The 21,840-nt window shown below is 38.2% G+C and overlaps 1 protein-coding gene across 3 annotated transcripts in view; it reads right to left on the bottom strand.

Annotated features, from left to right (window-relative positions):
- The window catches only part of LOC124162722 (tyrosine-protein kinase Btk29A), a 185,817-nt gene that overhangs the window by 16,071 nt on the left and 147,906 nt on the right, over positions 1–21,840 (bottom strand). For all 3 annotated transcript variants that reach the window (XM_046539336.1, XM_046539338.1, XM_046539337.1), the window contains 6 exons: positions 13,626–13,709; positions 10,637–10,701; positions 7,105–7,170; positions 6,424–6,552; positions 3,950–4,143; positions 127–298 (listed from right to left, as the gene is read on the bottom strand). In XM_046539336.1, coding sequence (XP_046395292.1) covers positions 127–298; positions 3,950–4,143; positions 6,424–6,552; positions 7,105–7,170; positions 10,637–10,701; positions 13,626–13,709 — 710 coding nt within the window. The remainder of the gene's footprint in view (positions 1–126; positions 299–3,949; positions 4,144–6,423; positions 6,553–7,104; positions 7,171–10,636; positions 10,702–13,625; positions 13,710–21,840) is intronic.

The raw sequence follows: 21,840 nt of genomic DNA, 5'->3' as shown, positions 1-21,840 counted from the left end.
CATTTTTCGTGGTCCCTTCAGAAACGTACTAACCAAGTTCCACTGTATATCCTGAAAATTTCATGGCTGGTGTACGCACGAGAAGATGAAAGTGGATTTGTGATAAATGCACGCAAATGGACTTACGTCATGACTTTGGCCTCATCGATGAAGTCATCTTCCGACATGGTCCCCTCCTTCATCATCTTGACAGCCACGTCGATGGACCCTCTCCACTTCCCCCGCCGCACAACACCAAACTGCCCCGATCCTAATTCCTCGAGAAGGTGCAGTTCCTGTGGATCTATTTCCCATTTGTCTAGAATGAAAAGGGAAGAGCAAAAAATAAGTCTTCTAGGCAAAAGAAAAAAAGCATAAGAATTCTTCCAGTCTTAGAATATATACTCCAGGATTTCTTAAAGAATATGAACTATGAAAGACCTCTTTCTACTCAATTATTAAATCCATATACGTACTTAAAAACTACAGAATGGTCCCCAAGTCACGCCAAATGAAATAACCATGCATGGAAAACCAATACGCTCGGCAATGCTAAGTAGACAAATGTATATCCATCATTCTAATGTTGACTATTTTTATGGTCCATTGCCATCAACTAAATATGAACCGTATTCCTCCGAATATAGTCCCCCCCCCTAATTTTGAGGCTTGAGTTTCAGGAAAAAAATTTTAAAAATGGGTTTGAATATAGCCCCCCCCCTTAACTTTTATCACGGGCATTTTGTGAAAAAAAGGGGGACTATATTCAGAGAAATAAGGTAATCGGATTTTATTAACCCATTTAAAAAATTTTGCTTCAACATTAAATAGAGGTGAAATTTGCATACTCGGATTAACAATGAATATCTACAGAATATTTTACTTAAACATTTTCCAGAGAGGTCAGCTGCTAGTATTCTAGGATGACTATTACATACAAAAGAAAACCAACCACAGATTTTTCACCACAAATAACTAAATTTAACACACCACAAGAGAGAAAACTTGTGATCACCAGAAAGCTCATAATTTGAAACTCAATGCAGACATCTCTAGCTGCAGTACACCCAGACCAAGAAATAATAGCACCAATTATCATGAAAAGGTTTTTTTCTAGCCAAAAGCAACCAAAAAGGATTCTCAAAAGAGGAAGAGAAGATTAAGGTATAACTCATTTAACAGCAATAATTACATGATTCTGCACAAAATCAACAAAAACTGTCACCATTTAAAATATTGAATCTGTGATTTTTTGGTGCTGAATATCCAATGCATTTTTAGATAGCTTCCACTTTTCCCTATTTCTTGAGACAAATTTGGTGTTGAAATCGATGCACTTTTGCATACGGCGCACCAGCTTCTTAGCAACTGCATCATTGAACTTCCCATGCGCTGGAAGGAGGCTTAAAACTTCTCCTTTCAGCCCCTTTATGGTTAAGAAATCACTCACATGCTTCTTCACTTCAGGGAAGAGATAGTTGTCACTAGGGGTTATGTCTGGGCTTTTGGGTTGATCTATGATTGTATCCCATTCAAACTTGTTGAATTGATCCACTGTTGCTCCTCCGAATTTGAATGCTCCAAAAGCATTCTACTGACACGACTTGCACAAACCTTGGTATATATACAGTACACTCCCGATTGTCCAGGCTAATGATTGGGAGAGACGGCACAAATAATGAAACACGGATAATCCAAATATTCACTTAAATGTCTTGTAATATTCATAATTTACGTAAAACGAACATTATATTATTATTCATGCAGTTATTCTGTTATTTTAGAGTGCTTCCCGGACTTATTGAGAGCAATCTTCACCAGTTCACGATCTTTTTAGCAGCAATAACATGGTTTTACTCAAATTATTAATGCTCCATGTAAGAGGCCTGGTTTCGAAAACCACACATCCGTGACTGTGTAATCACGGATACAGAAAAGTGGTTTGCACGAATGCTTCAAAACCACTGATCGACGTCGGAAACTACACTGCCAGGCACCACGCCACGTAGTCGCATCTCGCACAAATTGTCTGGGTTGCAACTGCTGCGGGAAGTGTATCCGTGATCACGGAGCACGGTCGCGCAATGCGAAGCTTGGAAAACAGGAACATGATGCTCCCGTGAATGCAGCTAGAGTGCGATCGCTTCCATTTTACAAAGGGGATTCCAAAGGAATCAATAAGCCAAGTGTATCCTGGCATTAATGCAGTAATTCCGATGATTTTGCGTCTGATTCTATTTCTTTATAAAGATCGCAGAAAAAATTGAACGATAGTGAAAATCATGCACGCATAATCCGCAACACGGATAAATCGCAGTCGGATAATCGGGAGTCTGCTGTACCTTAAATTGGCGGCAACAATCTTGTAAATTCAGATCTTGCTGACATCATGGATCATCAGCTTTTGAACCATCTCCCATTGAGCTTTCAACATTGTGTCTTCTACTTTCACTATTGTTTCACCCAAAACCATCCAGAACACTGTTTGTTATGGACGTCTGTTCATCCATCTTCATATTCTCCGCACTATTTGCCCTAATCTTGTACACTCATGCACTGCAATCAAGAGTTGAGAAGAACTAGAGACACAGCTGGGGATGAATGTGGACCAGGGCATATTTTTTTTGCACAGATAACCGAATCACAGCACGTAATTCTTCAATGGCTGCAAAGCTAACGCTGATTGTCGCAGAAAGCTCGCCAGGTCAGGGGCGGAGAGGAGGAACCAAGCTACATGCCCATGTCACAAGATCCCACTAAGGCCCAGTGCACACGATGTGACTGTTTTACAACTGCCGTTGCACACCAGTTGCCCACGCAACTCTTTAGTGACCTCGACAATGGATTGGAGTGGGGAGGCGCACTTGACACGACTGGTTTTTGACGATCTCAAACCAGTCTGAAACCAGTCACATACAACCGTGGGCCCGCGGTTGCAGTTGCGTTGCAGACTTCAGTTGTACGAGACCACGTGGTGTTTTCGTGGTATTTTGATGGCCGTATAGTGTCAATCTCAAAATGAATAATCAAGAACTCAACATGAAGCTCGTTGGAGCAGTAGAGAAGCATGAAGTCCTGAAAAAATACAAACTATCTAACGTCTTTGGTATTGATGATAGTTCACAGTGTCTTCTTTGCCTGACTCAGTGATAGTAAGTGCTGACGGCCAAGCCAAGCTAAAAAACAACACGTAACGCGCAAAATAAACACTCCACTGATTGCACAATAGACGAAACTAATTTACAACCAGCCCTTTGTCATTACACCTGTGTGCGGACAGAAGTTTTGTTTTAGTTGCAAACTGGTTGCAGACGCAACTGATTCACAATTGTGGTTACTAAATAGTCGCTCCGTGTGCACTGGGCCTAATCATCATTCCTCGCGACCGCATCTCTTTGAGAAACTCATTTCATGGACAACTTTCTAACGATGCATGCATTTTGGATAAACTCTTCTCGGAATTCCCACCGGGTTAATTTATCCACATTAGCCAATGTTTCAAGCTGCGACTTGGGGCTCATCCTCCGGGCTGCTGAATGGTAAGTATTCATTCAACATATCATCACTGTATACAAACATGCAAGTACCTAACAGCAATACCTAATGCAAATACGTACCATGGCCCACAAACACCAAGTGATGAGTACAGTAAGGCCAACAAGCATTCATTTAGACAGGGTGGGATAGTGTTCAGATGCAATATAGGTGTCGGGCAGGTGAGCAGAGTAGCATATACTTCCTACATGTATGTATAAGTACTTCAGTTAATATCTATTCCAATAAATATGAGGGTAAGCTGATATGTGAAGCTGCAAATGATGAGCACAGTCAATTAATATCATAGTGTAGCCTCCATCAACCTTTGTAAATTATTTATTGTATTACCCTCATATTTTCCAAGAAAAATTAAAAAAGCTACAGAGAAATGCATGAAAAATCTGTCACATAAACAAAAGATAGTTTATCTAACCATGACTAAGGCCTGCAGTAGGTGGGGCTGGCCGATCACAAGGAGACGCTTTGAGACGAGAGGCAAGTCCACCGCTGTTGTGGCGATGGTAGTTGACGAGGTCCGGTACCGAGCTACAGCAATGCTTCTCTGATAGGAAAAAGTCCCCTCTTCCATTCTGCTTTATGTGGTAATGCTTTACGTGTGGATGAGGACTGAAAATTAATCAAACATAATGTTGCTACAAATACATATATAAAACATTACACAAAACTACCACAAAATTTCTTCAATGAAAGACGACATAAATTATGGTCAATTACTTAGGCTATGAAAGAGACATAGCGTTCATATAATATTCATTACTAATGACATGAAGATATTTAAATGAACACAGGTGATGTAAAAAATATTAATTAGTGAGGTGTCGTTCTTCCATAAAAAATAAGTACATATGAATATGTGTATCTAGGTCAAGAGGTTTTAATTGAATATTAAATTCTATAGAATTATTAAATTTAAAATAAGAAAAGTCTCTCCATCTATGATACACTCCCTTTCATAAAAGAATACCTATGAAAATGTCACAAAATCAAATAAAAGGCTCAGATGACTAAAAATATTTAGTGAAAGGCTGCTTACAGTAGACTCTTGTTAATACTAACAATGTTATTACGAAGTTCTCATTTTTACGAAGTAAATCGTTGGTCCCGATGGAAAGGCCTATCCAAGCTATAGTAAAAGAAGCATTATTAAGAAATATTCATTATTACCAAATCACAAACTTCAGCCCCAGTCCTGGCAGTTATAAATTAACTTTATTGCAAAGTTCCACTGGTAAGCACCAGCATTTAGGTGGATATGCACTACGCTATGTCATAATAATTGCACTACATTTAAGTTCTCCTCGTGCACTGTTCCCAAGAGCACAAATTATTGTTCTTTCTACAGTATCCACACAATATTATATAACTTTTTAAAACTTTAACTGTAAATTTCATTCGTGTGAAATTTTCTTCCTACCCACGGACAGCGAATTCTTTCGGCGTCACACGCCAGCTAGATCAGATTGTCACAATTGTGAGTTGACACAAAATTGTAATGCAGAGTTGCATTGTGCAGGATAGCCACACTTTAAGATGCCTAGGTAGGTTTATCAACTTACGAATAAGGTCTCAGAACACATCTTGTTTATATATCGAGGGTTTACTGCATTTTTTCATAGTATAATCATGTATACCATACACAGGACTCTGAAGGTATTCCACAGTGTGACTATAAGTACATGAGATTGAAGAGACAAGGAATTTTGACAAGGTAATGTGTTTCTGCGATGGTTCCTAAAAGAGACTCTCTCACAAAGTTCGTTAATACAAATCTCCTGTTTTTTGGTCCAATGAACTTCGTAATAATGAGAGTCTATCGTATGTGTCAGTACAATACTGATATGTGCACATCATGCTTGGTATATCAACTATCACATTTTGAAGACATCAATACATGAAAAACAGCAACAATGCAAGGTGAAACACAGGTTTATTACATTTACTGTAAAATCTGTCAGAGACATCATGGCTAGAATCAAAATATTTAGGTGAAATAAGGCCATGGTTGCAAAAAGGAGAAAAAATGTGTGACCTTCATGTTTCTTTCACGAGAAATATATCAGTTTGGATTAAGACAAAAGTGAAAGGCTTACAGACATGACCATAAGAAGGTGAAGAAGGCTGTTTTCACTAAATTTCATGCCCAGTTTTAAATGTAAAAAACAGTAAAACCTCTTTATAACATAATGGAGGGGATCAACATTTGGTCAATTTGATGTTACTATAGAGAGGTTTTAGTGATAGGCACCATTTTTTCAAATCCTTCAGAAACGAAAGGCACTACTGTATTTTAAACCATTATATTTATGTGTTAACACAACCATCCATGCATTAGTGAGCATAAATTTATTATTTAATAAATACAGAAAGCGAGCGTCATCGCATGATCACTATTAATTCAACATTCACTTAAAATGATTAGGATGGTTGGATACCTTTTTTCTTATTTACTGTTAGGTATGCTCTCATATTGAACAAAATGGCCACAACTAATGAATAACGTATAAATTACAGCATATTAAAGGTGTATAAGAAAAAAAATAAGCTCGAAACATTTATTGCTGAAAATGTCATTCCACGTACGTAATCGCGGCTGCATTAATGGTCTCTAGTTGTCTCGGTACGATTTGTGGAGGTAGTTAGGCCCTCTCGGGGGTGTCTCCTTAGCATGATAACTGGAGGTTTTACGAGATAAAGAGGTTCACTACAAAGAGGTTTGCCTATGAATTAACATGTAAATTTGATGGGACCGTAGGGGTGGTATGAAGTATGGAGGTTTATGATGTAAAGAGGCTCACTTCATAGAGGTTTTGCTGTATCAGTAAAAAAATGAACACACAGCAAGTATGAAGAAAAAGAGGAAATAGCTGGCTCCTTGATGATACTCACACTTTTGTGTACAGAGATAGTGTGTAGAGGCCTTTGGTGGATGAATTGCGCACAACAAAACACCCTTCTTTGTCCTCCTGTTTGAGCAACGACTCTGCCCTTTGGCGTGACATATCACCAACATACCACCTGAAAGAAATCAATGTTGATGTAAACATATGAAATATAAGATGAGGTTTTCCAGCAAGGATAAAAACAGTAATGCTGTTTCACAAATTTCAAATTAATCCACTTACATATTATGAATTACAATGTTATTTGTATACATGAAAGGCCTCACCATAACTCTTTACTACAATACTTCTCAATTTCAAACTATTTAAAAAATAATTGATTGACAAGGATACAATAGGTAACATGAGTGTTAAAGTAAGTTGGCAATGTGTAATAACACCATCATGATAATCTATCACTAACAAGCAATGAAGTTAACTATACAATATCGTTTAATGTCTAAAACTTCAAAATCTTGACAAGAATAATTGATACAAATGAAATTTGTAGTGCGTCCACAAAAAGAAGTTCCAAAAAATAGGTTGGATGGAAATAAATGACTCCAGCATTAAAAATATAAAAAAAACTTAGCACTAGAGTCAACAGGTAGATCAACTCGCCATGAGTGAATTATTTTATTTTATACCTGATATGTACATTTTTTGAACATGCAACAAAGATACTCACTCATATTTTTGCAGTCCTACTAATTCTTTCTCCTTAACATAGTTGCTCGGTATATACCCAATGGATCTGATGGGAAAAAATATTTTAAAGTATTAAAAAGAATGATGTGTAGACGTATCACACTGTCACGCAACTGAAATTATTCACTCACTATCCACTAGCAACAATCATTTAGCAATATGTAATAAATACATAAAATCCTTCAGCTTTGGCATATTCAACACACAGGTATGGTATTTGAATGGAGGCTGCGATCTATAACTTCTAGCATGATTCATTAATTTAAAAAAATTACTACATATTGCTTAATGAAAGACCCAGGGCACTGCCTCTTAACTAGATTTCATTGCACAAGATCAAAATTAATTAATCGTTTATAATAATCGTTTATTTGTCCAAGTACATATCACATTTTCACATGCATCACATATGCCACAAAAAACTCTTCATAAAAACCATGAACCATCCCATGAATTCAGAAATAAATATTATATATGTACCACGAAAAAGAATAAGTATTACTATACCACCTAATCTAAAAAGTTAAATACACATATGTAAATAAAACAAAAGTAGACATTCTCTGCAAAATAATAATTGACCAAAAATAAACAAACAATAACAGGTTTTAACAATTAAAATTCTGAAACTTGTGGTCAGGAATGCAACCAGTGACAATGATGCTATAAGTAACACAAAAATAATAGAGATTTGGATTCCATTCCCAGACAAAACGAATTTTTTGCAGCAATTTTCTACAACTGGGTTTTTATCTTTGAACCGGTAAAAAGTTACTAATGATGAGTAAATAAAACATAAGACAACTGAAAGATCTCCATGTGAATTTAAAACTGAACTATTTATATAAAAAATAGTGCTCGACCAATGTTATTCTTAGAAATAGTTTTGGTCATCAACAATTAAAATTACCACCAATAAGCCAAATTTTCACTCATTGTTATATCAGCAATAGGCAACTATAGTATATGAATGAATTTTGGCCACTGCACATGGGACCAAGATTGAATGAGATACTCAGAGATAATCGCTGATGGGCAATGGGACTGATTGGCTCACTACGACAATAGCATTTGTTTTAATGTGGAATTCAATTTTCATTCGATTGGAAATTGTACTACCAATAAATTAAATGTTCATGAAGGAGAAGCATTAGGACAATAATAAAGCCAATGAATAAGTACATATTTCATGTTTGGAAAGGAAATTGCTTAGCTTTTCTACAAAACACACACTTTATTGCCGACTAGTTTCGGTTACACTGTACCATTATCAAGACTAGTGATACACATCAGAATTTGCCGGTATATATACTCTGTGGTCGGGTGATTGGAGGGGAAGGGGAGGGGGGAGAGGTAAGTGACGGGGAAGGTGAAGGAGGGAAGAGATAGGGAGAAAAACCAGAGGTAGTTACAAAGTAGAGCGTGGGTTGGCGTCACAAGGATTTTTTGGGGTGTAATAGTGGAATGTCTAGAAGGGGGGAGTGGAAAGGGAAAAGGTGGTCATTAGCAATGGGTTCTTTCCTCTTTACAATTTTTAAAATTTCCAACTGTTCTCTGATGTCCAGCTGTGTTCCTTTTTTGACTCGGTGAAGCAATTCCGGGGTAAAATCCGCTTGGTGGCCTTCCTCCCGAAGATGGGTAGCGAATTGGGACATCCCAGTGTTGTTGTAGTAATCGCGCCGGTGTTCCTCCGCTCGTATGGTCAGACTTCTTCCTGTTTGTCCTATGTATTTGGAGTCACAATCACCACACCTTAATTGGTAGACCCCGCTCTTGAGGGCTGAATCAGTGGGGTCCTTGACTGAAGGTAGCATGCTCTTCAGGTTAGAATTATTGTAAAAGGCCGGTTTTATGTTGATTACTTTGAGTAATTTTTCCAATTTAATAGAAGGTTGGCCTAAATATTTTATGCGTCGCCATGACTGTTGATCCGTGGGGGTGGTAGAGTAAATACCTCTGAGTAAGAATTTTCTCTTTTTGCTTTCAAACAAATCGTTGATCAATTTTTCGCTGTAACCATTGGCTATCGCGATTTTTTTGATGGTGGTAATTTCTGAAAGGAGATCTGAGGGCTCTAAAGGGATCGACAAAGCTCTATGCAGCATGCAATGAAAGGCTGACAATTTTTGGGTTATGGCATGCTTGGAAGTTGCGTGGATGACTTGGTCTGTATGAGTAGACTTTCGGTAAATGGAGAACTTATGCTCGCCGTCTTTAATGGAAATATTTAGATCTAAATAATTTAGAGTGCTGCCCTCTTGTAACTCCATAGTGAACTTGATATTTGAATTTAGAGCATTGATAAGGCGTAAAAAATTTCTTAGTTGCCTCTTCGTTCCCGTCCATAAACAAAGTATGTCATCTACATAGCGGAACCAATAATGAACATTCTTTAGGAGGGGGTGGTCACTATTGAAAAGTTTCTTTTCTAAATTGTTCACAAATATTTCGGATAGCAGAGGTGACAATGGGGAGCCCATAGCTAAACCGTCTCTTTGTAGGTAGAAGTTTCCGTTAAACATGAAATAATTTTGATTTGTACACACTTTCAATAAAGATATTAGTTCGTCGCAAATGAGTTGGGGCGTTTTAGCTTCGTGTAGCACTTCCTTGGCCAGGAGCACTGCTTCATCTCTTGGAACACTCGTGAATAAGTTCACCACGTCAAAGGAAACTAGCATAGAATTTTTAGGCGGTGTTATTTTTGATAACAATGTTGTCAATTCTATGGAATTCTTAATACTGTGTTTTGCAAGGAAATTGGAATGTTCCATGAATTTGCACTTCACCACTTTGGATAGGGAATGCACTGGGGAGCCTATGCCTGAGACCACCGGGCGGATGGGAATGGAAGGTTTGTGCACTTTGGGCATGCCATAAAATCTGGGGGCAGTGGGATTCATCTCTACACATAGTACATATTTCATTGGCTACTTAGAATATTTCCCTTACTTATACTTAAGAACATGAATCAATGAAAGCTACACCAATTGGTTACTGGACAGCCACCTTTCGTGCTCTTACTTGTATTTACTCCGAGGTAATTACAAGGACTCAACATCAGACAGCCTAGAGAGACGTCAATGTCAGCTTGGTTGCAAATAACTGGCATCACCTCTAATTTGTCAAGTTACCACAGGTATGATGAAGTTAATATGTATGCTGTAAGCTACAACTTGACAAATGGGTGGCTAGTTAAATTGCTGATATCCAAAGATCCATGAAAAATCTAATATAGAAAACAAAAATCGATTTTTTCCTAAATTGGGGTTGGGAAAATAAAAGTATTTGGCTCTTTGCCAACATTTTGACAATTGTAATGTCATTTCAGGGCTATTACACAACCAAAATATTCCAGCGAAATTTTCACAAAAAACTCAGTGGTCAAGACACACATTCATTAAATAGAAAACAAGCTCAAGAAAGCAGAGCATATGTGCTTGTAAACTAAAATATGGACACAGTTAAATCCAGATTCACCTCCACAAAGCTAAAAATCATCAAAAGCTTACCCATGCTCATCTTTAACCTTCCACCAATGTTCTTGTGAATCATCCAACACCTCGTACTCTGCGCCCTGAAAAATCAGACACAATTAAGCACAAAAATTAAAGAGCAAAGGGAAGAATTGATCGAGCAAGATATAATTTCAAATGGTCCACCATGTATGAAACAATAACAAAGAACATTTTACTAGCGCCAACGGGTAGCCAAAATAATGTTCCATGCAGAGAAAATGAGCACATTTCAAGGAAAGGATAAAGAGAAAAAAATGGAGGGGAAAAACGAGGAAAGATTTTGAGAAGCCTCCAAAAAATTAAGATTAACCCTCATATGGATTCGCTGCACCTTAGCGGCGCTCGTGTGGTTTTGAAAGTGGTGTAAAAATTTTCCATTTCAATGGATTATTTTGAAATTTTCAGTAGTCTATTTTTTTCTTCTTTCTTCGTCTACGTATATAATTTTGTTTGCATAGTGTTGATAGTTTACATTTTATTGGCCTCTAATGAAAAAAGTTACATAGTTGGATTTACGGCGCTGCTGCGGCACTCAGTATTTCCTCATCACTACGTCGGGGACTGCACTCTCAATGTTAATGTCAAAGCAAGTATGTTTGGCATGAAATGCTATAATCTATTTATAATCATATTATTCAATTTTTTTAACTTTATAAACAAAATGAAATTGTTTAACAAAAGGAAAATATTACAATACCAATTTTGCATTCTCTTTTAGCTAAGAATCATAATGTTCGCCTCGTTATAATGTTCATTGACAAAACTTCATCTTTTTGCAAGAATAATTCATAGAAACTCATGGGTAGCCAAGGTTGTTTTTTCCATGGCTTCCAACTTAGTTTCGCTTAGGCACCTTCTCTGCTCCGCATCCACGTACCTGCCATGGTGACAGTCACCTTTGGGCAAATCCCAGGGTTACTATGTTTAGAATTACACCAAGCAGCAATTCTAAGAAAATTTTAACACAACGTGTTATCTGAATTCGTAGAATAATGCTTCCTCACCAACGTGTGAATATTTCTCGTTGAATGATTAACTGTAACTCGCCAGGAGATTCAGAGGTTTCACCGACCACTGTGAAGAACATGTCGCATGGCCACTGTTGTATGTCTTGTACCTCTCATTCAACATATTTCTTTGTGGCTGCGATAGTCTACACAAAATTGCTGGCATTTATATAATTACCTATGACGTGACAGTTTACCATTGGGGTGAAATCATGATAACTACCTAACTAATGGTGCGATAGAAAATAATTTATTTTTCCTGACAATTAGTTCCGTATTTACATGGTAAAAATCGTTTCATTATGAATAGGAGAATAGACAATTTACCATGAAGTGAAAATTTGTAAATATATTTGTTTCTTTGTGTACTCCAATGCACAGACATTTTATTAATTGGGGTTTTTACTAACGTGAAGGGGTGAGTGAGGAGGAGAAAGGAGAAGGAATGCCAGGTACGTTGTTTTGAGGTGAAGGGGTGGAGATGGCAGTGTGTCAAGTACCAAGGATCAGGGAATACCCAGATTGTTAGGTCAGGTAAGCATAGAAAACCCTTATCTTCAAAAAGGTTGGGAGTGCAGGGAGACAATTAGACACAAAAGCCTGCACTTTATTTATCCTTCCATCGCTGCATGAGGGACAGGGAACACAAGCCTTGTTAAAATGCCCCATGGTGCCCCTCCCTTCATTCCAAGAAGGTCCAGCTTGGGTGGGTCATTAGGGTGGCTCAGAGAAGTTCAATCACGTTTTGTGGGAGGGGGGAAGAAGGCAGTGAATGACGAATCAGGAAGCTTAGTGGGAAGGTATGGATAGTCTCAATGTTTGGGTCAGTGAAACGCTATGGAAAGAAAAGATGAGGGAAGTCCTCTCAGCGTGAGGGTATTTTTGTCACCCCAGAACATTCTTCCATCAGTCCCTCACGCATAGCTGGACGAAAGAAAATAGGCACCTGTTCCTTCTTCCCTACCACCTATAGCCCATACATCTAAGAAGTTATTTTTTTGGATTTCCCACCAACCCAGGAGTAAAACCTCATCTGGTGCACTCCCACGCATAAAATTTACCCGTCCATCTCTAAGGAAACGTCCTCAGTGATGGAATGGGTCTTTGCAGTAGGAAAACAATACCGGCTCTTTTAGCTCCACCTCCAAAGCGGCGTTGGGTTCTTTGACACTTCGCTTATTATCCCATATTCTTTGTATTTCAAAACCTATAAGACTTCATTTTTTTAAATTGCAGGATATAAGCTCCCAGAATATTTTTAAGATTTGTCTTGATCGCCAGAATCTTGTAAAAATCACGAAAGTAACACTCCTCTCTTATCACTTCACCTACACCTGTTTGATTATTAATGTTTAATAACTTAGCCTTCTGTATACACTGCAAAGATATAACATATGGGTGGACGCAGTGAAGCAAAATTATATCACATGGGCATAAACGAATTTTATTCGGTCCTCATTTTCAGTATTTAGATACATAAAATATAGACAATATAAACATTAAAAAGTGGAGTTTGTCCAGCTCTGCATATCAGATAAAATATTTAAAACAACTATTACACATGAAATTAAAACTTTCATTTGAAAAGAACAGACATAGAGAGCATTTCGTCAACAAATGGAAAAGAATGCAACGTTCAAGATTTTTTGTTATAACTTCCACAATAATGGGTTAAATCTAGCAAAACATGGTGAGAAATAAAGATAATAAATGCATTTACCATTATCAATCGGAAAACTTGTAAATAAAGGCTAACTTTGAAAGATAATAACAAAAAATGACGCAGCACCACTGCGGCACCATAAATCCAACGACGTAACTAAATTCGTAAATCCATATGAGGGTTAAGAAAAAATTCCTGAACATATGGCATAGCTGCAAAAACTTATTTGATGCCACCATTTTCATAAAGGAAATTAGGCTTCCAGACTTAACTAGATATATCGAGTCCACTAAATAGGTTTGCATTTGCTCACCTTTTCCAAGGATAGGTCGTCTCCTTCGATGGCCTTGAAAGGATAGAGAGCAACCACTATTTTGGGCCTTATCATCAACTTCTCCTGGAAATAAAAAAAAGAATAACAACAATTAGTAAAGGTTAGAGCATATGCACTTTGAGGCACATAACGTTCAACACTTAATTTTTCTCTCATTATCAGTGGCGCCGACTCCATGGGGCCTGAGGGGGCCCGAGCCCCCTCAAAAATTCGTTATGGATGTTAGGAAAAAATGTGTCAGGCTTGTCGATTTTCCCCGGAATGTCCAGATGTTGAGATTCGAGTTATCGGGGTTCTAATGTTGATCATATGACTCCTCTAAAATGCTTAAAAAACTGAAAACTCACTGCTTATGAAATTTCCCAGGGAAAGATCCCCGGTTTGCCCCCCCCCCCCCAAAATTTTTGTAAGTCGGCACCCCTGCTCATGATTACACTCTAGACCACCAAATCATTAAATATCCAAATGATTCACATCCAAAATGAAATGAAGACTTCTGCATATTCCTAATAAATGACCAAATGCAATTTCCTTCATTAAAACAAGATTTATATTATTCTATAACGTTTATTTCATTTTTCAAATTAAATCATTGAAAGAACTAACTTATGTTCAAGGATTCAAAAACTGAATTCATATTAAATCAGACTTAAGTTAAGGCGCCATAACTGACACCTTAAATTTTGAGGTTGAATTTTAAGCAGGGACCTCAATTGCTAGAAAACACATTTTTTTGGCAATTTATGCATATACATTAAAATAGCATCAATGTCTGCGGCACTAAATTGGTGTATAATAGGTTTCTTTTATAAACTGGTAAAATATTCTCTAAAATATTGCCTGAAGGCAATATTTTAAATATGCTCTAAAAATTAAAATATGCTCTAAAATATTGCCTTAAGGCATATTTTACCAGTTTATAAAAGAAACCTATTATACACCAATTTAGTGCTGCAGACACTGATGCTATTTTAATGTATATGCATAAATTGCCAAAAAAATGTGTTTATCTTTCAAGCGAAATTGAGAGCATTTTAATTTACCATTAATAATCCACAAATTAAGATTAGAGTAAAGAGGATAAAAGGATCACTCCATTTTTGGGATCACATATAAGTCAATCACATGCCTCAGTGCACCTCAACTTTCAGAAGTGATGTTTATAACCCTCCACCAGTTCTAACGTGGCCAATACCATTACAGATGGTCTTAAATTTTTGAAAATGAACAATTATTCGGAGACCATGGATGGCAGTTTCCCACGAATAAGGCAATTCAGTATAACAAGTGCAAGGACGCACACCCATTCAGAATAACAGAGTTCCAATAATAATTACCTAATATTGGATCAAAACCTTCAGCTTTTCAGATGGTATTACGGAACTCAAGCCATGACTGCGAGGTAGTGAAAATGGGTACGTACCAATAACACTAACCCCAAAATTTCAATTTATTTGCTATTTTTAAGAGAAAAGGAAAACAGGATTTTTTTCTTGGCTAATGATATTTTGAACTGTCAATCATGTCCCATTTTTTTCAACTTGAAATAATTTAAGAATGAAAAAATACTTGCTGATATGAAATATTTGAAATGAATGTCCTCATAATGACAGCAATAAATTGCTATGAATTGATTAGCAAATTTACCTGGGTAAAAATGAAACTAATTCTCACATCTGGGTGACATCATAATTTTCCACCGGGAAAATGGCAGAAAGCAAAACAAGATGACAATACGTACAGAGAATTAAAATTTTTATTCTACCGTAAAAAAAACAATAGCAAATTTTTTCCCATATGATTTTGAAAATGATACCCAAAATTATGACTTCTGTCTGATTTTTTCATAGATCACGAACATTACAAAAAAGAAAAACAAATTTTTCCTGATAAATGTAAAGAGATTAAAAAATGAAACCCACCTCCAGGGTAATTGGCAATTGATGAGGTTTTTACCCAACATGTAACAAGAGACATATTTATTTTTTACATGAAGCCAAAATAAGACGCAATTATATGCATGGAAAGGGCTGGTTTTCACGAAGTTTCCCACAAAACGTTAACTTCCAGAAAGTTTCCAAAACAGCCAAAATAACAGAGCAACAAACACCTTTCAACTGACGACAAATACTAATGAAGTGTAGATTTCAATGAAACCTTTTAGTCTCGTAGCTTACAATAGGATAATATACTCTGCTTAACTTTATGTGCCCTTGTGATCGAGTCATTGTTGTGATGAGACATTGCCGCCATCGCCATAACAATAGATAAGCCATTAAAAAAATCCTTTAATAACGCAGCCCGCATAACACGGAGACGTCACGTTCACCGTACTATGCGGGTTAATGGAGTAACAGGGTAGTTTCCTTCATCAAAGAAAACGAAAGGCATTGATTGTGATTCATTACCAACCATTAGTGTATTCATAATATACAAATTATTTGGCTTTACAAATCCCAGTTTAGACGAATGGCAATGGTCAATTTTAACCGCATTTGAAAAAGGCCAGATTGGCGCCCATGCGATGCCACTCCACGTGACATCACAGGGACCTAGTTTCTATACGAGTAGATTTTACATCGTCTGAGATTACCAATGAATGCATGATGCACAGAGCTCAGGGAAACATCTCTTAATAATCACCTATTAAAACTGGCTAAGGTCGGAAAGTTTCCTTCGTTTGATAAGGTATTAATAATCTTTATTTAAGCCAAGCGCTACCTGGTAGCAGGGTACTCTGCTACCTGCTAGCAACCAGCATCGCAGCGGTGCACAATATCCTCGCCCCAAGGTCACCTAACACGGCGACAGCTGGAACCAGAAATACGTCACACGGACTTTTCCCAGCATCCCTACTTGGCCGTCGCGTTTTCGCGCGCTTGAAAATTTTCACTGTTCGTTTAATCGCGAAAGATAAATATCGTCATTCGAAAATATAAGAGCGTGAAATGCGTACTCCAGGAGTAATAATCTTTCGATTAAGGCAGTAAAAAATAATAGGAAACCACCCTATTCTCGAGTTTATAGAAGCTGAGTGAATTCAGCTTGCGGCCCCTTCCAAACAAATGAACGACCAGACTTTCGCACCGCGCCGTCCAACGAACGCCGACGCCGGCTGCCTGGAGCCGCTCTCCACGCCAAGAATCGTCGCTCACAGAGACGGTGAACGTGACGTCACCGTGTTATGTGGGTTGCGTTATTAAAACAGTTTTTAATCGCTAATATCTCGACTCGTGGGTCACGAGGGCTCGTAACGTTAAAAAGAATTCACTATTCCACAGCAACCTACGAGCCTCATTAATTTAATTGAAATCAAGGCGTTGCACTTCATTAACGCTCCTTGTGAGAACAAACGTATTTACAAGAAATTACGCCAATAATAGTGTCAAATTTGGTTTCACCGCACTTATACGGCAATGATAAGCTTTTGCGATTTGGCAAACATGTCACAATGCTTTCTAATTCATTGGGACCCATTGGATCCAGTGCAATTCACCCCTATTTACCGGCTGCCCCAAAGGCATTTCTCCATTTCCCTAAGCATGCGTAAATGAACGTTACAATGTAAAAAAGAGAAATATTTGAGGATGGAAACTCATTTTTTCATATGTTAGTGACACAATAATTACGAAAAATACTAAAATTATAAACAACATTCCGAAATTCCGAGATATACACCAATTTCTTATATTTCATAAATTATACCTACCGCGAGTTTACGCTTTAAGCAGCGGCACGGAAGCACGTAGGGACTCGAACTTAATCTGAGCAAATGCATATGTCAGAGCATTTTTTGCACAGTTCGTCCAATTTTAACCATGTTTATGCTGTGGATGGTATTTACATAAAGGCAACAGACGAAGTGAAGTACCTAGGAGGTACGATAATCTCGAACCCCTCATGGGGAACACATGCAAGGAATATTTGCGCCATAGTCCTGAAGAAATTAGGATTCTTCAAGCGTACTGTGGGAAGATTTTCGGACGACAAAGTAAAGAAAGGTGTTATTTCGCACTCGTCCCACCGTACCTTGAATATGCAGCGAGCGCATGGGATTCGGTGCAGAAAGCGAACTGAATAAAATACAAAGGAAGACAGCGAGGTCCGTCAAAAACTGCTACAGGCGTACAGACAGCGTTTCCCAGATGTTACGCGAATTAGGCTGGGAGCCGCTGGAGACTCGGAGGCTGCGCGCTAGGCTTAGATTGTTTGAACAATTGAGAATGGATATCTTTAAGAGCGACACGGAGCCCTACTATATTTCCACGTCTGACAGAAGCGATAAATTAAGAGAGATATTTGCCGAACTGAACACATAGATATGCGAATTCCTTTTTCCCCCGAACCATAAAGGACTTTAATAAATGCCAGTCGTAATTTCGTTGGAGAATTTCCTTTTTATAAGCAAATGGCTGATGTCTAACACCCCCTGCCAAAGGCCTTTTAGGGGGCTTGCGGGGTTATGTAGATCTGATATATTAACCCTTCTTTCCCATTGCTCGGGGATGTTGTTTTTTAATACATGTAGCTGGGATACTTAATATTTGTTCTTCGGATGAAATTTCTTGGAAGAATAGTTTCCAACTTCCACGAGGCCGAAGATATTTCTATATTAATTAGAATTGCAAACGAAGTGAAAGTACTCCAATTCCCGTTTATTCTCGAATACCAGCAGTGATGGTTACTCCCGCTCCCGTTAATGATTCAGCTTATTTATCCACTCTAGTAACTGCTGGAGTTTATTTCACATTCGTTTGAACTCTTTCGGATGGCGTCTTAAAATCTCCCTTGCGAGGTAGGACGTCGATGTGGATAAACATTAATTCCGTGATTAACAAGGCATTTGGCTTTAGTCCCTCACCTCTTCCACACTGAGAATTCCGATTGGACAACTTGAGGACTCATGTTAGATGAAAATCATACCATGAGACGCAGTTAGAATCAACAAACAATCTTGACAAAATCTCAACAAGCACAGTTCCCCAAAATAGAACTCAAATGAAGATAGTGGGCCTCTTCGCCGTTTTAAAAATTTCAGTTTCACAACACCTAGTCTTTTAAATAAAGATAAGAAAAAAGCAATACGTAACGGAGATTTTCCACGACGAGCGATACCATCTATTCTTTGACAGGCAACTCAATGTCATTTTCAAGTTTTGATAATCTCGATCTGTTTTAATGCCAATAATATAAATCAATTCACTCCAAATGGCCTCTCAATGCAAAAGTATGCCTTGTTCATTCAACTTAATTAGCTAATAAACAACAGGGACTTTCATAAAACCGTTTAAAAAAGTAACATAGCCACGACCTGGGTTTAGATACATAAAAGTCATCATCGCGTGATAATAACAACAAAGAAACTCCTTATATGTATTTTAAACAGTGTGCAGGGAAGATGAATAGTTGGGGAAGGGGAGATTTATCGGATGGTGGTATTTTAAGGGACAAGAGCACAAAGGACGTGCGAATTGTAGGGAAATAGACGTATTTTTGAAATGCGTCTCAGCCACTTCCTATAGAGTATTAACTCACTTCCCGCAAACTACGCCAAAAAAATCTTTACCAGCCTAAAATGTTAAATTTCAAATATGATGTCCTTTGGAGATAACATTAATTTATCATTAATCATTAAAATCTAATAAATTTCAATCAACGAATTTAAGTATACCGGGACTAGCCACGGTGATAACTTTTACGGGAGTCACCCGCAGTGCACAATTGTGCGAAAAATCCACAGAGAAAAAATCATTCGCCTTGACCGGGATTCGAACCCGGATCCCTCGATTTCCGGCCGAGTGCTTTAGCCAGTTAAGCTACCGAGGCGTCATTCATCCCTGTGGAAATTTGTGGACTATACCGGACAAGGTGGTATGGACTGCTGAGCATATTATGCGACGAGCAGTCCAAATCGTGCGCACGGCGCCACAGCCGGAGAGTAAAGTCCGAACTTTGAACACATATAGGTGTTCTCTCTTTGACGAATTTAAGTATACCGGATTTTTCTCTGTGGATTTTTCGCACAATTGTGCACTGCGGGTGACTCCCGTAAAAGTTATCACCGTGGCTAGTCCCGGTATACTTAAATTCGTCAAAGAGAGAACACCTATATGTGTTCAAAGTTCGGACTTTACTCTCCGGCTGTGGCGCCGTGCGCACGATTTGGACTGCTCGTCGCATAATATGCTCAGCAGTCCATACCACCTTGTCCGGTATAGTCCACAAATTTCCACAGGGATGAATGACGCCTCGGTAGCTTAACTGGCTAAAGCACTCGGCCGGAAATCGAGGGATCCGGGTTCGAATCCCGGTCAAGGCGAATGATTTTTTCTCTGTGGATTTTTCGCACAAATTTCAATCACGCTGATGTACGCAATTTCCATGTTTTTCGATCTGTTGCGTCAACCTGCACACAGCACGGTTTTTGCTCGTTGGCTCTTCTTTGCTTATTTTTGTTGCTTGGTAACTAGCGAATATAGGGGAGAGCGGGGCAATACCGTGCGGAAGGGGGAATACCGTGTACCATAATTTTAGATCCACTGGAGAATGTAGTGAGCGCTGGGAAGTACTGCTGCACAGCGGAAGGAAAGCGAAACCGATAGAGACAATCTGGGAGCTTCTGCCTTTACGCACGTGAATGTGACGAAAGTTTCTCCGTTTTGTCAAATTTTCTATAATTTTAAGACTAACTCGAAATGATGTACGGGAAACATGATATTAGTGACTATATTCAAACTAGTGGTTTTGAATAGCCCATATAATAGGCTATTTTTTAATACCAAACACAAGTCCTATATTGTTCTTATTTTAGGTTAGGGTTGAAAACGCGTTGGTCATGTCGTTTTGGGGCGATTCCGTACACCTTGCATAGGGCAATACCGTGCAAGGCGCAAGGTGTACGGAATTGCCCCGTGTTGGACGATAATACCCCATATAGTATGTGAATTTTGAAGGACCTTTGAATGTGTGAGTTGCCAATCCTCCCTCGTACAGGCGAACCTCTATAGTCCGAACACACGAAAGTCGGAATACCTAAATAATCCGAACGACCTTCATCCGTGTCGTCAGTTTGTCAGTATTAATCATGGATTTTCAAATTTTGATATTACGATAAAACATTTATTCACAAATAGAAAAGGATTTAGCTTTCATTTTAGTTTTATGTTAGCTCACTTTTATTACAACTAAGATAGGGGATTGGTATTATTTTAATTTCAACGTAAGCTAATATGCTATGTTTTACTTATTTCGATGATGGAATAAAACTTTAAATTGCATTCTCCATCTTTGTTTTTCCCCCGCAGCTTTTGCAATATCGTTCGTCTTCACCAGTTAGGGGCAATACCGACAGAGCGGTATTGCCCCGGCACTCGGGACAATACTGTGCAGTGTAAGGGTTTTGTAAAATAGGTGTTACACTCAAAGTATGTTACATTTTCCAAATATGAATAAAAGAATAGGTATGGAATCTAATTTCCTTAAAAATAATATGATTGCCTCTTTCGCTGAAGTTTTCAATTGAAAGATGTAAAATAAAAATGCTTAAGTGTACGCTATTACCCCGCTCTCCCCCAACGTTCTCTTTGAAATTCTCAGAGAGTTGTTCATTTAGAGCCTTTTAGAACATTCGATTAAACCATCCTGGAGCAAAGGGATAGTTAGTTCGAAAAATTCTTCATGATGTAGGAGAGAACTTCATCCGAGGAAATTCCGCGCAAGAAGACCAGGAGGGAGTACCCACTGTTTTGTACCGCGAAGTTCTAATTTGATTATATTTTCCCCGGGAAAGGATTTCGCAAGCGTGCCAATGAATAACATTCCGAGAAGAAGGTGGATGGCTGCCTCGACGAAGGGATTTGAATGCGATGACATCTCCATCACTGCACTTGCACTGTAGTCAAAGGCCATTTCAACGAAAGTGTCATATTTTAACTTATTTTTTGAGTTGAGTGCAAGGCGACGTCACGATGCGAAGAACCAATGGCTGGGCGCTTCAGGCATCAATTTTAAGGATACAAACTACAAAACAAATGAAAAGCTGACGCAAAAATTAACTAGGCTTGAATAAACTGGATGTTTTCATGGAGAACATTTGAAATCATGCACCACCCACTACAACAACATATTTTATGGAAATACCTCGTCGCGCACGCAAGTACTATTCTTATTTTTTTATAAGGCTTGGGTCCTCCGA

This window comes from Ischnura elegans, chromosome 7 (genome assembly GCF_921293095.1).
Source record: "Ischnura elegans chromosome 7, ioIscEleg1.1, whole genome shotgun sequence".
In the NCBI taxonomy this organism is placed as follows: Eukaryota; Metazoa; Arthropoda; class Insecta; order Odonata; family Coenagrionidae; genus Ischnura; species Ischnura elegans.
This window is presented reverse-complemented; position numbering and strand designations above follow the sequence as displayed.